General features: G+C 40.8%; 1 protein-coding gene across 4 annotated transcripts in view; it reads right to left on the bottom strand.

Moving 5' to 3' along the window:
• Nucleotides 1-22,036, bottom strand: part of LOC133544022 (histone deacetylase 4-like) — a 146,702-nt gene that overhangs the window by 29,965 nt on the left and 94,701 nt on the right. For 2 of the 4 annotated variants that reach the window (XM_061889010.1, XM_061889008.1), the window contains 6 exons: nucleotides 17,270-17,398; nucleotides 17,068-17,177; nucleotides 13,723-13,857; nucleotides 13,434-13,626; nucleotides 12,292-12,524; nucleotides 260-472 (listed from right to left, as the gene is read on the bottom strand). In XM_061889010.1, coding sequence (XP_061744994.1) covers nucleotides 260-472; nucleotides 12,292-12,524; nucleotides 13,434-13,626; nucleotides 13,723-13,857; nucleotides 17,068-17,177; nucleotides 17,270-17,398 — 1,013 coding nt within the window. The remainder of the gene's footprint in view (nucleotides 1-259; nucleotides 473-12,291; nucleotides 12,525-13,433; nucleotides 13,627-13,722; nucleotides 13,858-17,067; nucleotides 17,178-17,269; nucleotides 17,399-22,036) is intronic. The other 2 variants (XM_061889011.1, XM_061889009.1) reach the window with 2 other exon arrangements.

Here is a 22,036-nt window from a genome sequence, read left to right as displayed (position 1 = left end):
TAGTCAATAAAAACAGTCATGACATTAGGTACAATCTAGAATAATCTCTTTACGCAATACTTCTCCTTTTAGTCTATTCTTAAAGCCCACTACGCTGGTGATTGATAGCAGATATTGTGGAAGTCTATTCCAGTAAGTGATTGCCCGATACATTACAGTCTTTTTCAAAACATAGCAGTAGTTTAGGCAACTTGAAATAGAAGCAGTTTTGCCTCTCTCTCCGGACTTTGTTCTTGTTTTTCCCAATTCACACCCGTACCTGTCTGAAGAGAAGTTCCTGTTCCGCCTGCCTCTCTCTGTGCTGCTGTAGCACCTCCTCCTCCAGCTCTTGCGGGTCAGGGGGCTCCTGCTTGATGGTGACCCCTAGCGGTAAGGCACCAACAGCTTGGTGCTCTCTCAGCTCCTCCTCTGTTTCCTCAGGGTGGCTCTGGTGCTGTCGGCCCACCGGCGACTCGCTGGGCTTGGCTATCATCTAGAAAGGCACACATGCGGGTGGGGAGAGTGCGTGAGCAAACAGTAGGATCTGGCAGATTTGTAAGAATGTGTGAGGCTGAATTCAGAGATGCTGCGCACCAACACCGGCTGACTGAAATTGCTTTCTTCCTAATTACTTTTTCCTCTGGAGCATTCTTCTTTTAACAAGCTTAATGTGTATTACACAGCCAGACTGGTGTCTCTCTCATCTCAAACGTCTCGGTTCTAATTAAATGCTATTGGCCACTCGGCTGACTGTACTCCTGAGTAAAATGTATTTAGCTGGAGGCTACCCGCTCTGGGCCAGGTTGTTAAACAAGTAGCTGTTGGGCTGATACTAAATTTGTTTTATATTGTGTTTTTGTGTGTATGGAGGAAAGTTTTTGCAGGATACAGGTGTGCAATTGTATCTATTTCAATGAGTCACAACTCAACACGCCTTGGACTTGCTTTACTCAAGAGACCTGTCAGAGGATCTTGACAGCCTGGAGTCCAGAGCGAAGGAGGTGGTGGATAAAAAAAAATCCCTCAATTCATCCACACAACTCTCCTTTGGTGCGTACCCGAGTAAGTATTGCCTTCAGAGCCATGTCTGCTCACTTCCAACTTGGCCGTACAAGGCAAACGCTTCCGCTTGGTTACCATGGCAGCCACTGGTTACCTTGCAACCCACAGCAATACTCGGCCATACTCTGATGAACGTGAACCACTGATGCACACACAGGCTTGGGAACCGGGGGGAACGGAGGAGAGGCGTCCCCTCAAATATTGGAGATAGGCGCAGATTTGCAGATTGGGGCGGTTTAGCTCGGTTGGTAGAGTGGCCGTGCCAGAAACGTGAGGGTTGCAGGTTCAATTCCCTAGTCACTGCCGTTGTGTCCTTGGGCAAGACACGTTACCCACCTGCTCCCAGGGCCACCCACACTGGTTTGAATGTAACTTAGATATTGGGTTTCACTATTTAAAGCGCTTTGACTCACGAGAGAAAAAACGCTATATAAATATAATTCACTTCAGATGTCCACTCATAAATTATACAGCTGGGGGGAAAACATTTGATTTTTAAATCTTTAACTTAGGTATTTTTATTTTGGAACAGCAATACTGTAAAGTAGGGGGTCTTCAACATTTTTTTCACATTGGTGGAGACATTGAGTGGGGACCCCCTACCTATATATCTTGTATCAAATTGTGTTTTAAATGAAACTGATCCGAAGTGTATCTTGTCATTGTGCAATATTAAGATATTCAAAGAAAAAGTATAGCGCCGCTAATCGCTGGCTTGCAACTTGAACGCTGATAGTTAGCTATTTTAAACGCTAATATCCATCCATCCATCCATTTTCTACCGCTTATTCCCTTCTGGGGTCGCGGGGGCGCTGGCGCCTATCTCAGCTACAATCGGGCGGATAGCGGGGTACACCCTGGACAAGTCGCCACCTCATGGCAGGGCCAACACGGATAGACAGACAACATTCACACACTAGGGCCAATTTAGTGTTGCCAATCAACCTATCCCCAGGTGCATGTCTTTGGAAGTGGGAGGAAGCCGGAGTATCCGGAGGGAACCCACGCATTCACGGGGAGAACATGCAAACCCCACACAGAAAGATCCCGACCCTGGGATTGAACCCAAGACTGCAGGACATTAGAATAATAAAGTAAATTATTTTTATTTTATTTTAATCCTTCAAGGTACAGTGAGTAGGGTGGCCATGTTGCTGCCATTTATAAACCAATGTTAATCTGTATCTAAATACTTTTACGTTTTTGGAAAAGATGCAGGTGGATTAAAAAAATGAATCATAAAATAATTAGTAGATTAAAATAGTGGTTCTCAAATGGGGGTACGTGTACCCCTGAGGGTACTTGAAGGTATGCCTTTAAAATAGTTCCATCCATCCATCCATCTTCTTCCGCTTATCCGAGGTCGGGTCGCGGGGGCAGCAGCCCAAGCAGGGAAGCCCAGACTTCCCTCTCTCCAGCCACTTCGTCTAGCTCTTCCCGGGGGATCCCGAGGCGTTCCCAGGCCAGCCGGGAGACATAGCCTTCCCAACGTTTCCTGGGTCTTCCCCGTGGCCTCCTACCGGTTGGACGTGCCCTAAACACCTCCCTAGGGAGGCGTTCGGGTGGCATCCTGACCAGATGCCCGAACCACCTCATCTGGCTCCTCTCGATGTGGAGGAGCAGCGGCTTTACTTTGACTTCCTCCCGGATGGCAGAGCTTCTCACCCTATCTCTAAGGGAGATCCCCGCCACACGGTGGAGGAAACTCATTTCGGCCGCTTGTACCCGTGATCTTATCCTTTCGGTCATGACCCAAAGCTCATGACCATAGGTGAGGATGGGAACGTAGATCGACCGGTAAATTGAGAGCTTTGCCTTCCGGCTCAGCTCCTTCTTCACCACAACGGATCAATACAACGTCCGCATTACTGAAGACGCCGCACCGATCCGCCTGTCGATCTCACAATCCACTCTTGCGCCACTCGTGAACAAGACTCCTAGGTACTTGAACTCCTCCACTTGGGGCAGGGGCTCCTCCCCAACACGGAGATGGCACTCCACCCTTTTCCGGGAGAGAACCATGGACTCGGATTTGGAGGTGCTGATTCTCATTCCGGTCGCTTCACACTCGGCAGCGAACCGATCCAGTGAGAGCTGAAGATCCCGGCCAGATGAAGCCATCAGGACCACATCATCTGCAAAAAGCAGAGACCTAATCCCGCGGCCACCAAACCAGAACCCCTCAATGCCTTGACTGCGCCTAGAAATTCTGTCCATAAAAGTTATGAACAGAATCGGTGACAAAGGACAGCCTTGGTGGAGTCCAACCCTCACTGGAAACGTGTCCGACTTACTGCAAGCAATGCAGACCAAGTTCTGACACTGATTTAAAATAGTTTTTAATCATATTTGTTTTTATATTGTTTTCATTGGTTTTATATTTATTTATTTTTGTTTTTTATTCAGTCATTGGTGGAGCATAATATTGTTTTTTTTTTTAAATATTGTTTTTAACATGGCTGTGCAGCACTTTGGAAACGTTATTGTTGTTTAAATGTGCTTTATAAATAAAGTGGATTGGATTGAAGGGGTACGAGAGATTTTTTTAAATTTTTCTAAAAATAGCAACAATTCAAAAATCCTTTATAAATATATTTATTGAATAATCCTTCAACAAAAATGACTTCATAAAATGTGAAAAGAAATGCAGCAATGCAATATTCAGTGTTGACAGCTAGATTTTTTTGCGGACGTGTTCCATAAATATTGATGTTAAAGATTTCTTTTTTTGTGAAGAAATGTTTGGAATTAAGTTCATGAATCCAGATGGATCTCTATCATTTAAGTTGATGATTACTTCTGTGTGTAGAAATTAATTATTTATAATTGAATCACTTGTTTATTTTTCAACAAGTTTTTTACAAATAGATCAAGAAAGACAACTACAAATGAGCAATATTTTGCACTGTTATACAATTTAATAAATCAGAAACTGATGACATAGTGCTGTATTTTACTTCTTTATCTCTTTTTTTCAACCAAAAATGCTTTGCTCCGATTAGGGGGTACTTGAATTAAAAAAATGTTCACAGGGGGTACATCACTGAAAAAAGGTTGAGAATCACTGCATTAAAAAATATAATAAACCAAAACTTTCACAACCACCTACAGTATTTCTGCGGACTTTCTTGGGCTCGCGGACCGCCTGTTGAAGAACTCTGCTGTACAGTATCATGTCACTGGCTTCCCGGCTGTCTTTGACTCTTAAGAGTGTTGGTCAGACGGGAGACAGGAGGCGGATTGTACAAAGGTCTGAAGGGAATGTTGCCACGAATACAGCTTGATTTTAAAATGTTTACGTTAATCTACATATTTAAAAAAACATCCAAACGGTAGGAAATGGATGGATGGATGGATGGATGGGTCTTTTAATTTAAGTCATCTTCATCCTGGGATGGTCACCTGTCCATTATTTGATCACTTTGTCAGTGTTCCCGAGTAACATCAACACTTGGTAAAATGTAATTTGATCTCATTCCAGCACCACCAAGTTATTGAATGCAGGGCTGTAAAAGTGACAGCACACTTAGATGTAAGTGAGAAACCTTGTGACTTTGAAGTGAGAGGTATTACCTTACCATTCCATACCAACTTTATTTATAAAGCCCTTTAAAAACAACCAGGGTTGAAGAACAAAGGGCTGTACACCACAAAGAAATAGAGGCAAAGGACAGTTTTAAAACTAACATTTAAAGCAGAAGTACAATACACATTGAAAAAGCAAATACTTATTACTATTACTTGTATTCATCTGTGTTGCACAGAACCACATGGTGTTGTTGGAGGAAAACAAAGCTTGTTTATAAGACTTTATGTTCGTTAGCCGAACTGCTTGGTGTTTTAAATTGATGTAAAATGCTTATAATTGTGTTAAAATTGTTATTTAAAGGCCTACTGAAACCCACTACTACAGACCACGCAGTCTGATAGTTTATATATCAATGATGAAATATTAACATTGCAACACATGCCAGTACTGCCTTTTTAGTTTACTAAATTACAGTTTTAAAATTTCCCGCGGAGTTTCCTGTTGAAAACGTCGCGGAATGATGACGCGTGTTTGTGACATTATTGGTTGGAGGGGACATATTAGCCCAGCACCACTTGCGGCTAAAAGTCATCTCTTTTCATCGCGCAATTACACAGTATTTTGGACATCTGTGTTGCTGAATCTTTTGCAATTTTTTCAATTAATAATGGAGAAATCAAAGTAGAAAGACGGAGGTGGGAAACTTTACCCTTTAGCCACACAAACACACGGTGTTTCCTTGTTTAAAATTCCCGGAGGTGAAGCTTTACTATGGATCAGAGCGGTCAAGCGAACCACTTGTCAACCGGCAGGTTTCGATGAGAAAATTGTGGTAAAAAGTCGCCTCTTACCGGAGATCAGCGGAGCTTCTGTCCTGCTGCAGCTTTGTGACTTCTCTCAGAGACTGGCGTCAACACACCCGTGGACACACCCCCTTTGACTATCAGATACTATTTAACTCACTAAAACACTAGCAACACAATAGAAAGATAAGGGATTTCCCAGAATTATCGTAGTAAATGTGACTAAAAACATCTGAGTCGCTCCCAATGCAATCGTCTTTTTTTTTAACTTTATTTATTCATTTTTCTAGTCTTTCACTCTAAATTTCCTCATCCACAAATCTTTCATCCTCACTCAAATTAATGGGGAAATTGTCGCTTTCTTGGTCCGAATAGCTCTTGCTGCTGGAGGCTATGATTATAAACAATGTGAGGATGTGAGGAGCCCTCATACCGGTGACGTCATTGCCTGCTACTTCCGGTAAAGGCAAGGCTTTTTTATTAGCGAACAAAAGTTGCGAACTTTATCGTGGATGTTCTCTACTAAATCCTTTCAGCAAAAATATTGCATTGTCGCGAAATGATCAAGTATGACAGATAGAATGGACCCGCTATCCCCGTTTAAATAAGAAAATCTAATTTCAGTAGGCCTTTAAAAAAACAGTTCAGGTGACATAACGTTTTGTGAAGGTTTCAGTGTAGTTAATTGATGACATATTTCTGCTCTGTCATATCTATCTATGTGTGTCCCCCTCCTATGTTAAACATTATTCCTATGCCCCTGCGCACGTGCTCAGCTCTTTGTGTGTTCGCCCAAATCTACCACCACCTACTCATCAGCAAAGAAGGGAGACGAAGAGAGAAAAGTGAAAATCAAGGACTGTGCGCACACACATTCACACAACATACGCACAAACACACATTCGCAGGCTGCCGCCCACACAAACAATATGGTGTCTTCTGGCTGTAATCATTTTATTAGACTTTTTTGACTTTATTACATATATTTTGTGTGAAAACTTCTGTGGTATTAACCAATATTGCTATGCAATTAAATTATCGTAAACCATTTATTTCACATGACTGCAACTACAAAACAATCATAAAAATGATCTGAACAGAAACACTATGTATGCTTGGTTAGATTCAGCATTGTCAGTTAATTCAAAATCACATTCAGTAAGATTTTTGAAAATCCAATGTGAAATGTACCCCGCCTTCCGCCCAATTGTAGCTGAGATAGGCGCCAGCGCCCCCCGCGACCCCGAAAGGGAATAAGCGGTAGAAAATGGATGGATGGATGGAAATCCTATTGTTTTCTGGTTGTGGACGCTTTGTCCATTTTTGATTCTGATGGTCTTGATTGGGGTCATGGGTGAGCCTATCCCAGCTGACTTTGGGCACGTATAGACAATCATTAACGCTCACATTTATACCTATGTACAATTTAAAGTAGTTTGTCTCAATACCAATATTTTGGTACCGGTACCAAAATTATTTAGGTACTTTTCGGTACTTTAATACTTGTCTAAATAAAGGGGACCACAAAAATGGCATTTTTTGAACAAAAAAACTTACGGTACATTAAACATTTGTTTCTTATCACAAGTTTGTCCTTAAATATAATAGTGAACATACAAGACAACTTGTCTTTTAATAGTAAGTAAACGAATAAAGGTTCCTAATTTAGTCTGCTGACATATGCTGTAACATTTTGTGTCATTTATCATTGTGTCAAAATTATTAAGAACAAGTGGTAGAAAATTAATTATTAGTCTATTTGTTCATTTACTGTTAATATCTGCTTATTTTCTGTTTTAACATGTTCTATCTACACTTCTGTTAAAATATTATAATCATTTATTCTTCTGTTTTTTTAATGCCTTACATTAGTTTTGGATGATACCACAAATTTGAGTACCAATCCGATACCAAGTAGTTACAGAATCATACATTGGTCATATTCAACGTCCTCATGTGTACAGGGACATATTTCCTGAGTTTTTAAATATAATATACATTTAAAAAAAACGAGCGAAGATGTTGTGATGCCAAAAAATATTGATGTAATCATAGTAGTATCGACTAGATACGCTCCTGTACTTGGTATCATTACAGTGGATGTTCGGTGTAGATCCATCAATGGCGTTTGTTTACATTGTGAAGCCGGTGAGCTACGGCATGTAGTGAAACATGTTTAGCCATTCCTTGTCCTGAAGGGATGATACCTTTAAGAAACTTACTGGTACTTTTCAGAGGCGGTATTGTACCGAATAGCATTCATTAGCATTGCGGTACTATACTAATACAGGTATACCACACAACACTAATTTAGAGTTTCAAATTAAAGCTGACATGCATGTTTTTGAAATGGTGAAAACATGCAAACTCCACAATGAGATGCCTGAATGAAGATTTGGACCCTCTACCACACGGGTGTCAAACTCTGGCCCGCGGGCCAAATCTGGCCCGCCGTGTAATTCCATTTGGCCCTTGAGGCAATATCAAATTAACATTAGAGCTGGGCCACCGCTGTAACACCACATTCACCACTAATAATCCAATCCAATGCAATCCACTTTATTTATATAGCACATTTAAACAACAATAACGTTTCCAAAGTGCTGCACAGCCATGTTAAAAACAATTGTAAAAAAAAAATAATAAAATAGAATAAAAAAAAGTATATATATATATATATATATATATATATATATATTATGCTCCACCAATGACTGAATAAAAAGAAAAAAGAAATAAATATAAAACCAATAAAAACAATACAAAAACAAATATGATTAAAAACTATTTTAAAGGGTAAAATCAATTAAAACAGTAAAATACAAATCAAAGTGTATAAAAAACACAGAGGACAACAGAGAACAGAGGACCACACAACTCACATAGTGTTAAAAGCCAAAGAATAAAAGTGGGTCTTAAGACGACACTTAAAACACTCCACTGTGGAAGCAGTTTGAACATGGATACTCATACTCATACTTGTCAACCCTCCCAATTTCCCCAGGAGACTCCCGAAGTTCAGTGACCCTCCCGAATTTCTCCTGATTTCCACCCGGACTATAATATTGGGGGCGGGCCGTTAAAGCACTGCTTTTGGCGTTCTCTACACGTCGCCACGTCCGCTTTTCTTCCATAAAAACAGCGTGCCAGCCCACTCACATAATATATGCGGCTTATACACAAACACAAGTGTATGCAAGGCATACTTGGTCATTAGCCATACAGGTCACACTGAGGGTGGCCGTATAAACAAGGTTACCACTGTTACAAATATGCGCCAGACTGTGAACCCACAGCAAACAAGAATGACAAACACATTTCGGGAGAACATCCGCACCGTAACACAACATAAACACAACCGGACAAATACCCAGAACCCCTTGCATCACTAACTCTTCCGGGACGCTACAATATACACCCCCGCTACCACCAAACCCCGCCCCAACTCAAACCCGCCGCCGAAAAAAGGCATTAAATTTGTGTTTTTATCTTATTTGATATGCCATTGATATTTTTTAATTATTATTATTTGAAACTGGATTTTGTATGTCACTATAAAGTTATATAAGCCTTGCTTGGTCAATATTCAATGCAAAACTTGTTTGGGTCCCTATTAAAGGATTAATTTGTTCAACCTCGGCCCGCCGCTTCGTTCAGTTTTAAATTTTGGCCCGCTCTTTATTTGAGTTTGACTCCACTGCTCTACCATGTAGGCAGGTTCAAATCTGTTGTACATTTATGTGTTGGATTTTACTATATTTTGTTAAACTGCATCAAAAACAAATTCATGTATAATGATATTTCCTAACTGTTTTGTTTTGTTATATTTTTCCTTTGATCGGTGTTTGTTTTTGTGTCTTGTTTGATTGAACAAACCTGACCCGGCTAGTTGATTAGACTCACTTGCAGGGAAGAACAATTAGTTAGGGTTATAGCTTTCGTCTGCCTGCACGTAGATGCGTGTTCATTATATGTTCTGTATGCCACAGTGTTCTGTTCATTTCTCCAGCTCAACCTGTATATTCTTCTAACAAAATGATCTTCTGCCTGCACATCGCTTGCCTTCTCTGCATGCTGGGATAATGTCAACAGCAATCATGCGACACCTTTACATCATGGTCTAGATTCCACTATGCATCCTTTTCACTATCAAGATCCTAAAAATGTAACCATTGATGTCACAACAGTAAATGCCTAGACTCTCTGTGTTTTCACAATTTCAATAGGTCAATAACATTGTGGTGCTTGGCATGAGGAAACAAAACACAAACAAAAACGCTGAATTGAGGACTCAGGATTGTTTTTTTTTTTAATTAATCGTTGGTCATTGAGAAAACTCCCATCGGCAAAAGATGGTGGACTTTGCTTCTATCTAGAGCAGTGGTTCTTAACCTTGTTGGAGGTACCGAACCCCACCAGTTTTATATGCGCATTCACCGAACCCTTCTTTAATGAAAAATATATATATATTTTTTTAATTTCTATTTCAAGACAAGTTATATGTTTTTGGTAACAATTTCGTTTGGGGAACATATTCTAAGTAACACAGACTTAATTTAGAGTTATTTGGACACTAGAGGAACATATTCTAAGTAATAAAGACTTAATTAAGAGTTATTTGGTTAGGGTCAGGGTTAGAGGGTTAGGGTTATAATAAGGACATGCCGAATAAGGCATTAAAAAGTACTTAATAATGACTAGTTAAGAGCCAATATGTTACTAATTTGCATGTTAATAAGCAACTAATTAATGGTGAATATGTTCCCCATACTAAAGTGTTGCCATGTTTTTTTTACTGGAGCACAAAATGAACCGTGCATGAACATCACCTTGTTCAAACAACAAAACCAACACGGTGAATAAACTCACAACAAATTACACACCGGCAAATCAGTCAGCTGTTGCCGTATCCGTAATACGCCGATAGGGAGAAGTTTGTATTTAGACGATGAGTCGGGTGTGTTATGACCTCAGCCGAATACCTAAGGCCAACTCACCGAACCCGTAGGGTTCGATCGAATCCAGGTTAAAAACCACTGATCTAGAGCAGTGGTTCTCAACCTTTTTTCAGTGATGTACCCCCTGTGAACATTTTTTCAATTCAAGTACCCCCTAATCAGAGCAAAGCATTTTTGGTTGAAAAAAAGAGATAAAGAAGTAAAATACAGCATTATGTCATCAGTTTCTGATTTATTTAATTTATAACAGTGCACATTATTGCTCATTTTTAGTGGTCTTTCTTGAACTATTTGGAAAAAAAGATATAAAAACAACTAAAAACAAGTGATTCAATTATAAATAAAGATTTATACACAGAAGTAATCATCAACTTAAAGGCCTACTGAAATTAGATTTTCTTATTTAAACGGGGATAGCAGGTCCATTCTATGTGTCATACTTGATCATTTCGCGATATTGCCATATTTTTGCTGAAATGAATTAGTAGAGAACATCGACGATAAAGTTCGCAACTTTTGGTCGCTAATAAAAAAGCCTTGCCTTTACCGGAAGTAGCAGACGATGTGCGCGTGATGTCACGGGTTGTGGAGGTCCTCACATCCCCACATTGTTTATAATCATAGCCTCCAGCAGCAAGAGCTATTTGGAAAGCGACATTTTCCCCATTAATTTGAGCGAGGATGAAAGATTTGTGGATGAGGAAATTTAGAGTGAAGGACTACAAAAAAAAAGTTTAAAAAATTTAGGCTATTGCAGTGGGAGCAATTCAGATGTTATTAGACACATTTACTAGGATAATTCTGTAAAATCCCTTATCTGCTTATTGTTATAATAGTGTTTTAGTGAGATTATATGTTACCTGAAAGTCGGAGGGTTGTGGCCACGGGTGTGTTGACCCAGTGTCTCTGAGGGAAGTCACGCAGCTCCAGCAGGACGGAAGCTCCGCCGATGTCTCCGGTAAGAGCCGACTTATTACCACAATTTTATCACCGAAAACTGACGGTTGACATGTGGTCGGGATCCATGTTCGCTTGACCGCTCTGATCCATAGTAAAGCTTCACTTTCAGGAATTTTAAACAAGGAAACACTGGTTGTGTTTGTGTGGCTAAAGGCTAAAAGCTTCCCACCTTCATCTTTCTACTTTGACTTCTCCATTATTAATTGAACAAATTGCAAAAGATTCAGCAACACAGATGTCCAGAATACTGTGTAATTATGCGATTAAAGCAGACTACTTATAGCTTGGATAGGGCTGGAAAATAATGTCCGCTACAACCAGAGACGTCAAACGCACGCGTCATCATACGAGTCATCATACCGCTACGTTTTCAACATGACACTTCGCGGGAAATTTAAAATTGCAATTTAGTAAGCTAAAAAGGCCGTATTGGCATGTGTTGCAATGTTAATATTTCATCATTGATATATAAACTATCAGACTGCGTGGTCGGTAGTAGTGGGTTTCAGTAGGCCTTTAAAGATGGATCTCTATTACAATCCCCTTTGGGGATTGTAATAGAGATCCATCTAGATTCATTCAACTTATTTCTAAACATTCCTTCACAAAAAAATAAATATTTGACATCAATATTTATGGAACATGTCCACAAAAAATCTAGCTGTCAACACTTAATATTGCATTTCTTTTCACAGTTTATGAACTTATATTCATATTTTGTTGAGGTATTATTCAATAAATATATTTATAAAGGATTTTTGAATTGTTGCTATTTTTAGAATATTAAAAAAAAATCTCACGTACCCCTTGGCCTACCTTCAAGTACCCCCAGGGGTACGCGTACCCCCATTTGAGAACCACTGATCTAGAGGACACAGCCTTGACAGATGTTGAAAAAAATAGCCAACCGGTGTACTTTACAGATTATTTTTGTGTCTTGCCAAATGGAAGAAAGAGGCAGAAGAAAAGAAAAAAAGAGTTTCCTCCATCTACCTCTTACCTTTCTTACCTTGTTGAATTGGAGCTGCTGCTGCTGGAACTGTTGCTTGTGCTTTTCCAGGAATTGTTGGTGTTGCTGCTGGACCACCAGCTGTTGCAGGGCCAGTGCCTGTGCGTGGGCCTGGGCAGCGCTTCCCTGGGGCAACGGTGCCGACTGAGTGCGTCCCAGAGGTCGATGCTGCCTCTGCAGCTTGGCCATGGAGGCTGCCGACGACATAGACAAGCCACTGACACCTGCGGTGTGGCGTCAATACAACGAAAGAGTCTATTAGTGATGAGGTCACAAAACAGACCGTCATATCTTTCCAACCAAGAAGGAGAAGATTTCTTGTAGCATGTAACATGTTGAACTCTTTCTATAGCTTTTCTTCCTATTCACAAACCCGACGAAGGTGTAAACGACCAGTAGTTGATTTCCAGATGGACGAAGACGAAAAAACGAAGGAAAAAAAAAAAATCTTTCTTTTCAACACATGGATTCTTAGTCTTTGAAGAGTCAAACCTAATATGGGTTAGCAGATGCAACTGTGAGCCGAATAAAACCACCATCTGTGCTGCCATATTGCTGCTCTTTTACAGTGAGGACATAATGAAAAAAAATTGCTTAATCATTTTCTGAGCTTCTTGAGCACAGAAACATACACACAAACTACAATATATCTATGGGGGAAACTCTTTTCTCTCCTTTTCATTTGTTTTCATTGACATTATGTAGGCTAATCCCTTTGTGTGACCGAACTGAGAAGTTATTAATCTCATTTGCCCTGCAAAATTCACTCTGTGCCCCCGGCTGGTGGGTGTGCATGTGTCCTTGTCTGCTTCAAAGTTCCTATGCAAGCAGATACAAAGATATGTCTTTGTGTGCGTCACTGGCCTTTTCATTGCTAATGCCTGCAAATAGCAGTGTGTGTTAGTCAGGGTGGTTTCGCTGATGGGAGAGAGAGCATAATGCATCCATGTCCGTCGTCACTCAGTGCACACACTGACCAAAAAAGCAGCTCATCAGTCCGGGACTTATGAATGGACGTCTGTGTGAGTGTTAAAGGGCACACAGTGGACCTCCGTAGCTATTCTATGAATGTAACACTGCAGTCATGACTATTTTCTATCTCTATTAATTGACTAAGGCTAAGATTTCCCTACCTGTCACCAGGGGGCTCTGTGCAGGATTCTGCTCCATGAGTACCATGTGCTGAAGTAGCGGACTGTGCCCGCCATGCCCGCCTGTCCCTGCTGCTGTCTCAGCCAGGTACTGTGTCAAGTGGCCACCGGAGAGGAAAGGAGGGCTGAGAGAGAGCGCCGGCTGCAAAACGCCATCCTGCTGCGCCGATGTCACCTGTAAAAAAAAAAAAAAAAAAACAGGCGAGAAAAGTGTAGGTGTTTGTTTACAGTACATGCAGAGATTCCGCTAGTTGCAAAGCCAGCTTCTTACATTGGATGCAGCGGTGGCGGTGGCAGTGGCAGGCAAGCCCAGCGTGATGTTTGGTAAAGATGGTGAGGTGTAGAGGGACAGCTGGCTTATAGAGCCCCGCTCAGCACCACTGCACAGCCTCTGGCTCATTGATATCTGGAAGCACATTTATACAAGCACTCAGAAAGGCCTACGCATTTATGGCCAGGAGAAAACATTATTAAAAGCCCAAATCCCCTAAATATTCCATGAGCAAGTACTCACACTATTTGCTGTGACACTTAAAATTCAAGTAATCCTTCACATGAGTAGAGTAATTCCTCATTTATAGCTGTTAATTCGTTGTGGACATAACTAAATTACAAACTCAAAACCAGTGAAGTTGGCACGTTGTGTAATTCCTAAATAAAAACAGAATACAAGGATTTGCAAATGTTTTTCAACTTATTTTCAATTGAATGGACTACAAACACAATATATTTAAAGTTCTAACTGAGATACTTATTTTTTTTTTGCAAACAATCATTAACTTACAATTTAATGGCAGCTACACATTGCAAAACAATTGACACAGGGGCATTTTTTTACCACTGTGCTACATGGCCTTTCCTTTTAACAACACTCAGTAAACGTTTGGGAACTGAGGAGACCAATTTTTAAAGCTTTTCAGGTGGAATTCTTTCCCATTCTTACTTGATGTACAGCTTAAGTTGTTCAACAGTCCGGGGTCTCCGTTGTGGTATTTTAGGCTTCGTATTGGGGCACACATTTTCAATGAGAGACAGGTACAGCAGACCAGTCTAGTACCCGCACTCTTTTACTATGAAGCCACGCTGTTGCAACACGTGCAGAATGTGGCTTGCCATTGTCTTGCTAAAATAAGTAGGGGCGTCCATGAAAAAGATGTTGCTTGGATGGCAACATATGTTGCTCCAAAACCTGTATGTACCTTTCATCATTAATGGTGCCTTCACAGATGTGTAAGTTACCCATGCCTTGGGCATTAATACACCCCCACACCTTCAGAGATGCTGGCTTTTGAACTTTGAGCCTATAACAATCCGGATGGTTATTTTCCTCTTTGTTCCGGAGGACAAAACGACTACAGTTTCCCATAACAATTTGAAATGCGGACTCGTCAGACCACAGAACACTTTTTCACGTTACATCAGTCCATCTTGGATGAGCTTGGGCCCAGCGAAGCCGGCGATGCTTCTGGGTGTTGTTGATAAAAATGGCTTTCACTTTGCATAGTAGAGTTTTAACTTAAATGATAAATGATAAATAGGTTGTACTCGTATAGCGCTTTTCTACCTTCAAGGTACTCAAAGCGCTTTGAGACTACTTCCACATTTACCCATTTACACACGCATTCACACACTGATGGAGGGAGTTGCCATGCAAGGCGCTAACCACCACCCATCAGGAGCAAGGGTGAAGTGTCTTGCTCAAGGACACAACGGATGTGGCGAGGTTGGTACTAGGTGGGGATTGAACCACGGACCCTCGGGTTGCGCACGGCCACTCTCCCACTGTGCCACGCCGTCCCCAACTTGCACTTACAGATGTAGCGACAAACTGTAGGTATTGACAGGGACTTTCTGAAGTGTTCCTGAGCCCATGTGGGGATATCCTTTACACAATTATGTCGCTTTTTGATGCCGTACTGCCTGAGGGATCGAAGGACACGGGCATTCAATGTTGGTTTGCCGCTTACGTGCAGTGATTTATCCAGATTCTCCGAACGTTTTGATGATAGTACAGACTGTAGATGGTGAAATTCTTAAAATCCATGCAATAGCTCGTTGAGAAATGTTGTTCTTAAACTGTTTGATAATTTGCTCACGTATTTGTTCACAAAGTGGTGACCCTCGCCCCATCCTTGTTTGTGAATGACTGAGCGTTTCATGGAAGCTGCTTTTATACACAATCATGGCACCCACCCGTTCCCAATTAGCCTGTTCACCTATGGGATTTTCCAAATAAGTGTTTGATGAGCATTGCTCAATTTTCGCAGTCTTTTTGCCACTTGTGCCAGCTTTTTTGAAACATGTTGTAGGCATCAAATTCCAAATAAGCAAATTTTTGCAAAAAATAACTAAGTTTACCTGTTCGAACGTTAAGTGTCATGGCAGTGTATTTAACTGAATATAGATCGAAAAGGATTTTCAAACAATTGTATTCTGTTTTTATTTACGATTTACACAACGTGCCAACTTCACTGGTTTTGGGTTTTGTAAATGAATTTCCGCAAAGTATGAATCTTTAAGTGAGGGTTGGACTCCGCCAAGGCTGTCCTTTGTCACCGATTCTGTTCATAACTTTTATGGACAGTATTTCTAGGCGCAGTCAAGGCGTTGAGGGGTTCCGGTTTGGTGACCGCTGGATTAGGTCTCTGCTTTTTGCAGATGATGTGGTCCTGATGGCTTCATCTGGCCGGGATCTTCAGCTCTCACTGGATCGGTTCGTAGCCGAGTGTGAAGCGACCGGAATGAGAATCAGCCCCTCCAAGTCCGAGTCCATGGTTCTCGCCCGGAAAAGGGTGGAATGCCATCTCCGGGTTGGGGAGGAAACCCTGCCCCAAGTGGAGGAGTTCAAGTACCTAGGAGTTTTGTTCACGAGTGAGGGAAGAGTGGATCGTGAGATCGACAGGCGGATCGGTGCGGCGTCTTCAGTAATGCGGACGTTGTATCGATCCGTTGTGGTGAAGAAGGAGCTGAGCCGGAAGGCAAAGCTCTCAATTTACCGGTCGATCTACGTTCCCTTCCTCACCTATGGTCATGAGCTTTGGGTCATGACCGAAAGGATAAGATCACGGGTACAAGCGGCCGAAATGAGTTTCCTCCGCCGTGTGGCGGGGCTCTCCCTTAGAGATAGGGTGAGAAGCTCTGCCATCTGGGAGGAACTCAAAGTAAAGCCGCTGCTCCTTCACATCGAGAGGAGCCAGATGAGGTGGTTCGGGCATCTGGTCAGGATGCCACCCAAACGCCTCCCTAGGGAGGTGTTTAGGGCACGTCCAACCGGTAGGAGGCCACGGGGAAGACCCAGGACACGTTGGGAAGACTATGTCTCCCGGCTGGCCTGGGAACGCCTCGGGATCCCCCGGGAAGAGCTAGACGAAGTGGCTGGGGAGAGGGAAGTCTGGGTTTCCCTGCTTATGCTGTTGCCCCCGCGACCCGACCTCGGATAAGCGGAAGAAGATGGATGGATGGATGAATCTTTAATTATAAATCAAAGGTTTTCATAGATTGAGCATAAAAAAACAATGTGGATGCAAATGGCACAGATTTGGTAGAATGGCCCACATGCTGGACTTAGTTGGGCTGAGCCTGTGCATCAACTCCATGTTAAGTTTCATCATGTTACCTCAGTGCTGTTGGAGACTGACACAGTGATGCCGTTTTCGTTGGGAATGTTGTTGGAACTGTTGTTCGGGGAGCTTGGGCCCGAGCCTGGGGCACTGCTACACACGGAATCTGCATCCAACCCACACATAAAAAACTTTTAGTGCATCCAGTAACCCTAAAATAAAAGTAAAAATGTCATGGGAACCCTGAAAAGCTGCTACCTGCTATGTCCAAGGAGCGTTTTTTTGCAGAGGAGATGGGACTGTCTCGACGGCGAAGAAGTGGACTACTCCTTCGCTCGCTGACCTTCTGCTTCAGCCTGGAGCGCAGCTTCAAGTTGGGTTCAGAGGCTAAAAATAGAAGGAAGAAGATAAATTGTTTTGGAAAAAAAACTTTCCTACCTAAAAGGGATTTTAGGACAACTGATCATGTGACATTCTTACAGCATCATTGATTATAAATATTATCCAAAATGTGGTAGTCCCTTCAGTTTAAGTTTCATAGGCTTTGGATTCAAGCGCTACATGTTAGTCAACTGCAACGCTATATATTATGAAGCGTACTTAGTAACAACACTTATACCCTGCTACTCACTATTGTGCAACTCCCCCTACTTGTGTATTTTCTACAGAAAATATATTTTTATCCAATTTCCTAAAGACAATGTAGCTTAAAGGCAATTAACTCAAATTTGGGAGATCCTTTTGTATGTGCTGTCACAGACTTTCAAATAAAGTTCTCCTCACAAAAATTATTTCCTTATGTATTATGCCCAAACTTTGATAATTATAATTACACTACTTCATCTCCTAGGTGATTTTAATATTGTGGATCATAATATATGACTGTTACGGCTCAAGCACCACATCAAATTGTCCAAAATCATCCTTAAATAGAATTGTTTCTATGTCACAAAGTGATTTCCAATATGGCTTAAAATCTACATCACAATGTATATTGTAGCCTTCAGTGATAACGATATATTACTTGGTATGTAAATCATAATGGAACTATTTCAAAAAAAGTTACAAAGGCCCCTTTTATGGTTGCTGATATATACTGTAACATTTTCAAAACAATTAATTGTCTACTTTCTAATTTATAGTTAATATCTGGTTACTTTCTGTTGTCACATGGTGATATCTAAACGTTTGTTAATACGTAATATGCACTAATAGTTCGTTTTTTTGGATACATTAGATTTAGGTGGTACTACAAATGCGGGTATCGATCCAATACCAAGTAGTTGCATAGGCAGTGGTGGTCATACCAAATCCTGATACTGGTACTTCAAATTTTCAAGATCATTGGATGATGACATTTTTGATCAAAATTATAACCAGACAAAAACAAAAGATGTCAATGTACAATATCAATTGTCCATCGATCCATCCATTCATTTTGTTCCGCTTATCCAAAGTCTGGTAGCCTAAGCAGAGAAGACCAGACTTTACTCTCTCGAGCGCTTCCCAGAGATCTTGAGGCCTTCTCAGGCCAGCTGGGAGACATAGTCTCTCCACCTTGTCCTGGGTTTTCCCCGTGGTCTCCTACTGGTCAGAGGCGCCTGAAACACCTCCCCAGGTAGGCGTTCAGGTGGCATTCTGACCAGATGCTCGAACCACCGCACCTGAGCTCCTCCCAAATAACATATCTTCTCACCCTATCTCTAAGGGAGAGTAGTAAGTAGTAGGTAAACTATTTTGAGACGCTTGTACTTGTGATCTTGTCCTTTCAGTCATAACCCAAAGTTCTTGACCAGAGGTGAGGAAATGAACATAGATCGACCGCTAAATTGAGAGCTTTGCCTTTCGGCTCAGCTCATTTTTTACCATGACGGATCGAGGCAAAGTCTGCATCACTGCAGACGCCGCACCAATCCGCCTGTCGATCGTACGATCTACTCTTCCCTCACTTGTGAACAATTGCACAATGTCAATTAAATATTTAAATTATTTACTACTTTTGACTCTGATTTATATTTTTTTTGTTTTTGCCCTTAAAGTCTTATTTAGGGACTTATTGAATGACTTTGTAAACAATATTAAAAGCAAGAAATTATTTTGTGATAGTAAGAATATTGATCTAATCACTTTATTATTCACCATATACTGATATTATACTTGGTATCGTTACTGTTGATATTTGCATTAATCCGCCCACCTCTGTTTACATTCAAGAGCTCTAGTTTATCGGTTATCGGTAAACATATCATTCTATGGTGTGTAGTGTAGCATGTTTAGCTATTCCTCGTCCTTCAGTGATACTATTAAGAAACATAATTTATTTTCCTCTATGGGGGATAGGATTGCTAATTTTACGGCTTTGCATTGTGGAAAGACATTTGCCGTTATCTAGAAAACTAGAATGCGTTGACAACGTTGGGTATGGTTAGAGTTTATTTCGAACATCCACATAATTACAATGTGATACATCACAATTTCCAGTTTCTCTTTTCAACATGTTCGAAAAGGAGTAGGTAGGAGCAGATCTTACCCCTTATCCAATACATAGCAATTGCGAACACTTATGTTTACTTCCTGTTCGCAATTTCTTCACGACACACTGCATAAATACACAGCTCAGTCACCAGAATTTTACTGTAAAGTTCAGTTGTTGTTTTTTACAGCATGTTGCTGTAAAAGTAAAAACAGTACCACAGTTTTAAATATAAAAATCAGAAAAATAGGCAACTACTGTATTTTTCAGACTATAAGTCGCAGTTTTTTTCATTTTGGCGGGGGGTGCGACTTATACTCAGATGCGACTTATGTGTGAAATTATTAACACATTACAGTAAAATATCAAATAATATTATTTAGCTCATTCACGTAAGAGTCTAGACTTGTAAGATTTCATCGGATTTAGCGATTAGGAGTGACAGATTGTTTGGTAAACATATAGTTATTTGAATGACTCTTACCATAATATGTTACGTGAACATACCAGGCACCTTCTCAGTTATGCGTCATATAACGTACACTTATTCAGCCTGTTGTTTACTATTCTTTATTTATTTTAAATTGCCTTTCAAATGTCTATTCTTGGTGTTGGGTTTAATCAAATAAATTTCCCCCAAAAATGCGACTTATATATGTTTTTTTCCTTCTTTATTATGCATTTTCGTCAGGTGCGACTTATACTCCGGAGCGACTTATACTCCGAAAAATACGGTAAACTGCCAGTGTTTTACCGTAAAATCTACAGTAGTTTGATTTTACAGCGTACAAGTTGATGGATAACCTGCTTTGAAGTCATAAGTCAAACGAATATTTAAGTATTTATTTGTATTTCAACAAAAAGGTTTGGAATGTATGATAATATATTTGTTTCGTTCATGAATAATCATAATAAAGTTTAAAATATATGCAATTAGATGCAGTACATGTATTTGTTCTGTGTAAATGAATACATTTTGTAAAAAAAGATAACTTACTTGACAATATTTTTAGGCTTTCGGGGCCATATAAAATGACATGACGGGCCTAGAGTTTGACATCTGTAATTTATATCCTACACCATCTCTATTGACCGAGTTTGTGAATTTCCCTCAGGGTCGTTACTTGGGCTGACTATCATTCCACTCGTATACTGCCGGGACTCAGCGCTACGTATCATTGGAACTGATACAATAATCCAATAAATCCATCAGCCCTAAATTCCTGCCGGGAGAGAATAAAGGTGTGGATGACTAAGAATTTCCTCCAGCTTAACAACTCTAAAACAGAGGCCGTGCTCATTGTCACTCCCCACCCACTTAAATACATTCCCATTACCAGCATTTCATTTTCCAGCCAAACCATTCCCGTCATCCTCTGGTAATAACTTGGGGATAAAATATAACCCCTATTTGACATTTAAAACGCATATTAAACATACATTCTCTCCCAAATGTTAAAAATCAGCGATGCCTTTATCTCCTTTAAGGTGAACGTCTGTAATGGCCACAAATTATTCAGGACACCTGGCAAGAGCTTTTAAAAGCTCTAATATAACCACAACAGCTCTGCGAGGGTACTGAAAAGGATGCGGAAACATGACCACACCATTTGACAATCCAGTCCGTACATTGGCTCTCAGTCTCCTCTATGCTTGAATACAAACGCTGCCTGCTCACACACCGAGGCCTTTTTGGAAATGCAGAGGACTATCTTAAAGAACTCTTGTCAAAACACGCTGGACCAAGACTTTTCAGCTCCAACAACAGGCTTAAACCCTTCTCCAATCTCCCAGGACCAAGCTACTCTCATAGTCTGTGAAGGCTTTTACATGGCAGCTAAAGACCAACTTCTTCAAAAAGACAGACTTAAAGCTTTTAAAGCCTCAACTGAAAAGTCCCCAAACATAAGAATGTTTTGAGATTAGTGTCTTTTTTTTCCAGTTCCAAGCATCCCCGCCATCAGTTTCCGCAGCAAATGTCATCGTGAACTTCCTAAGATCCGCCCAAAACATCTAGTTTTACTCGCTAGCCTTAGCTTATATCTAGAGATGTACATAACTTTGATTTTCTAAGCGTGGGAGGTAAGTGAGTTTGAAGAGCAGTGCTGAGAAGAAAGAGTGGATGATATTCATTGAATTAAAGAAATAAAAAAGTGGATCAAGCATGTAGCCAACTCGTTGAAGCATTTGAAGGGTAGCACTGGTAGTCTGTACACCAGAGGTAGGGAACCTATGGCCCTAGAGCAGGGGTGCCCATTACGTCGATCTCAAGCCAGGCATTAAAAAATAAACATAAAAATGAGCAATCATCAATCATACCAAGACTTCACTTTCGTCAGTTGTTTGACATTCCCGGCACCCGAGGATCTTGTGAGATGACGCTGGCTGCTGCGAGCTCATATTTAAGAAAAAAATCACTAACAGGGCGGACGCAGAGAAACACATTTTATTTCTAGAGACTCCGTACCTACTGTCAAAACTCTAAAGACCGACTGCACAGTTCCTGTCTTCACCATAAAAGACCTGTTTCATCCTGCCTGTGCTAACAAAAT

Source organism: Nerophis ophidion, linkage group LG27 (genome assembly GCF_033978795.1).
Source record: "Nerophis ophidion isolate RoL-2023_Sa linkage group LG27, RoL_Noph_v1.0, whole genome shotgun sequence".
NCBI classification, from domain to species: Eukaryota; Metazoa; Chordata; class Actinopteri; order Syngnathiformes; family Syngnathidae; genus Nerophis; species Nerophis ophidion.
The sequence above is the reverse complement of the archived record's forward strand: the minus strand, read 5'-3'. Positions and strand labels throughout refer to the sequence as shown.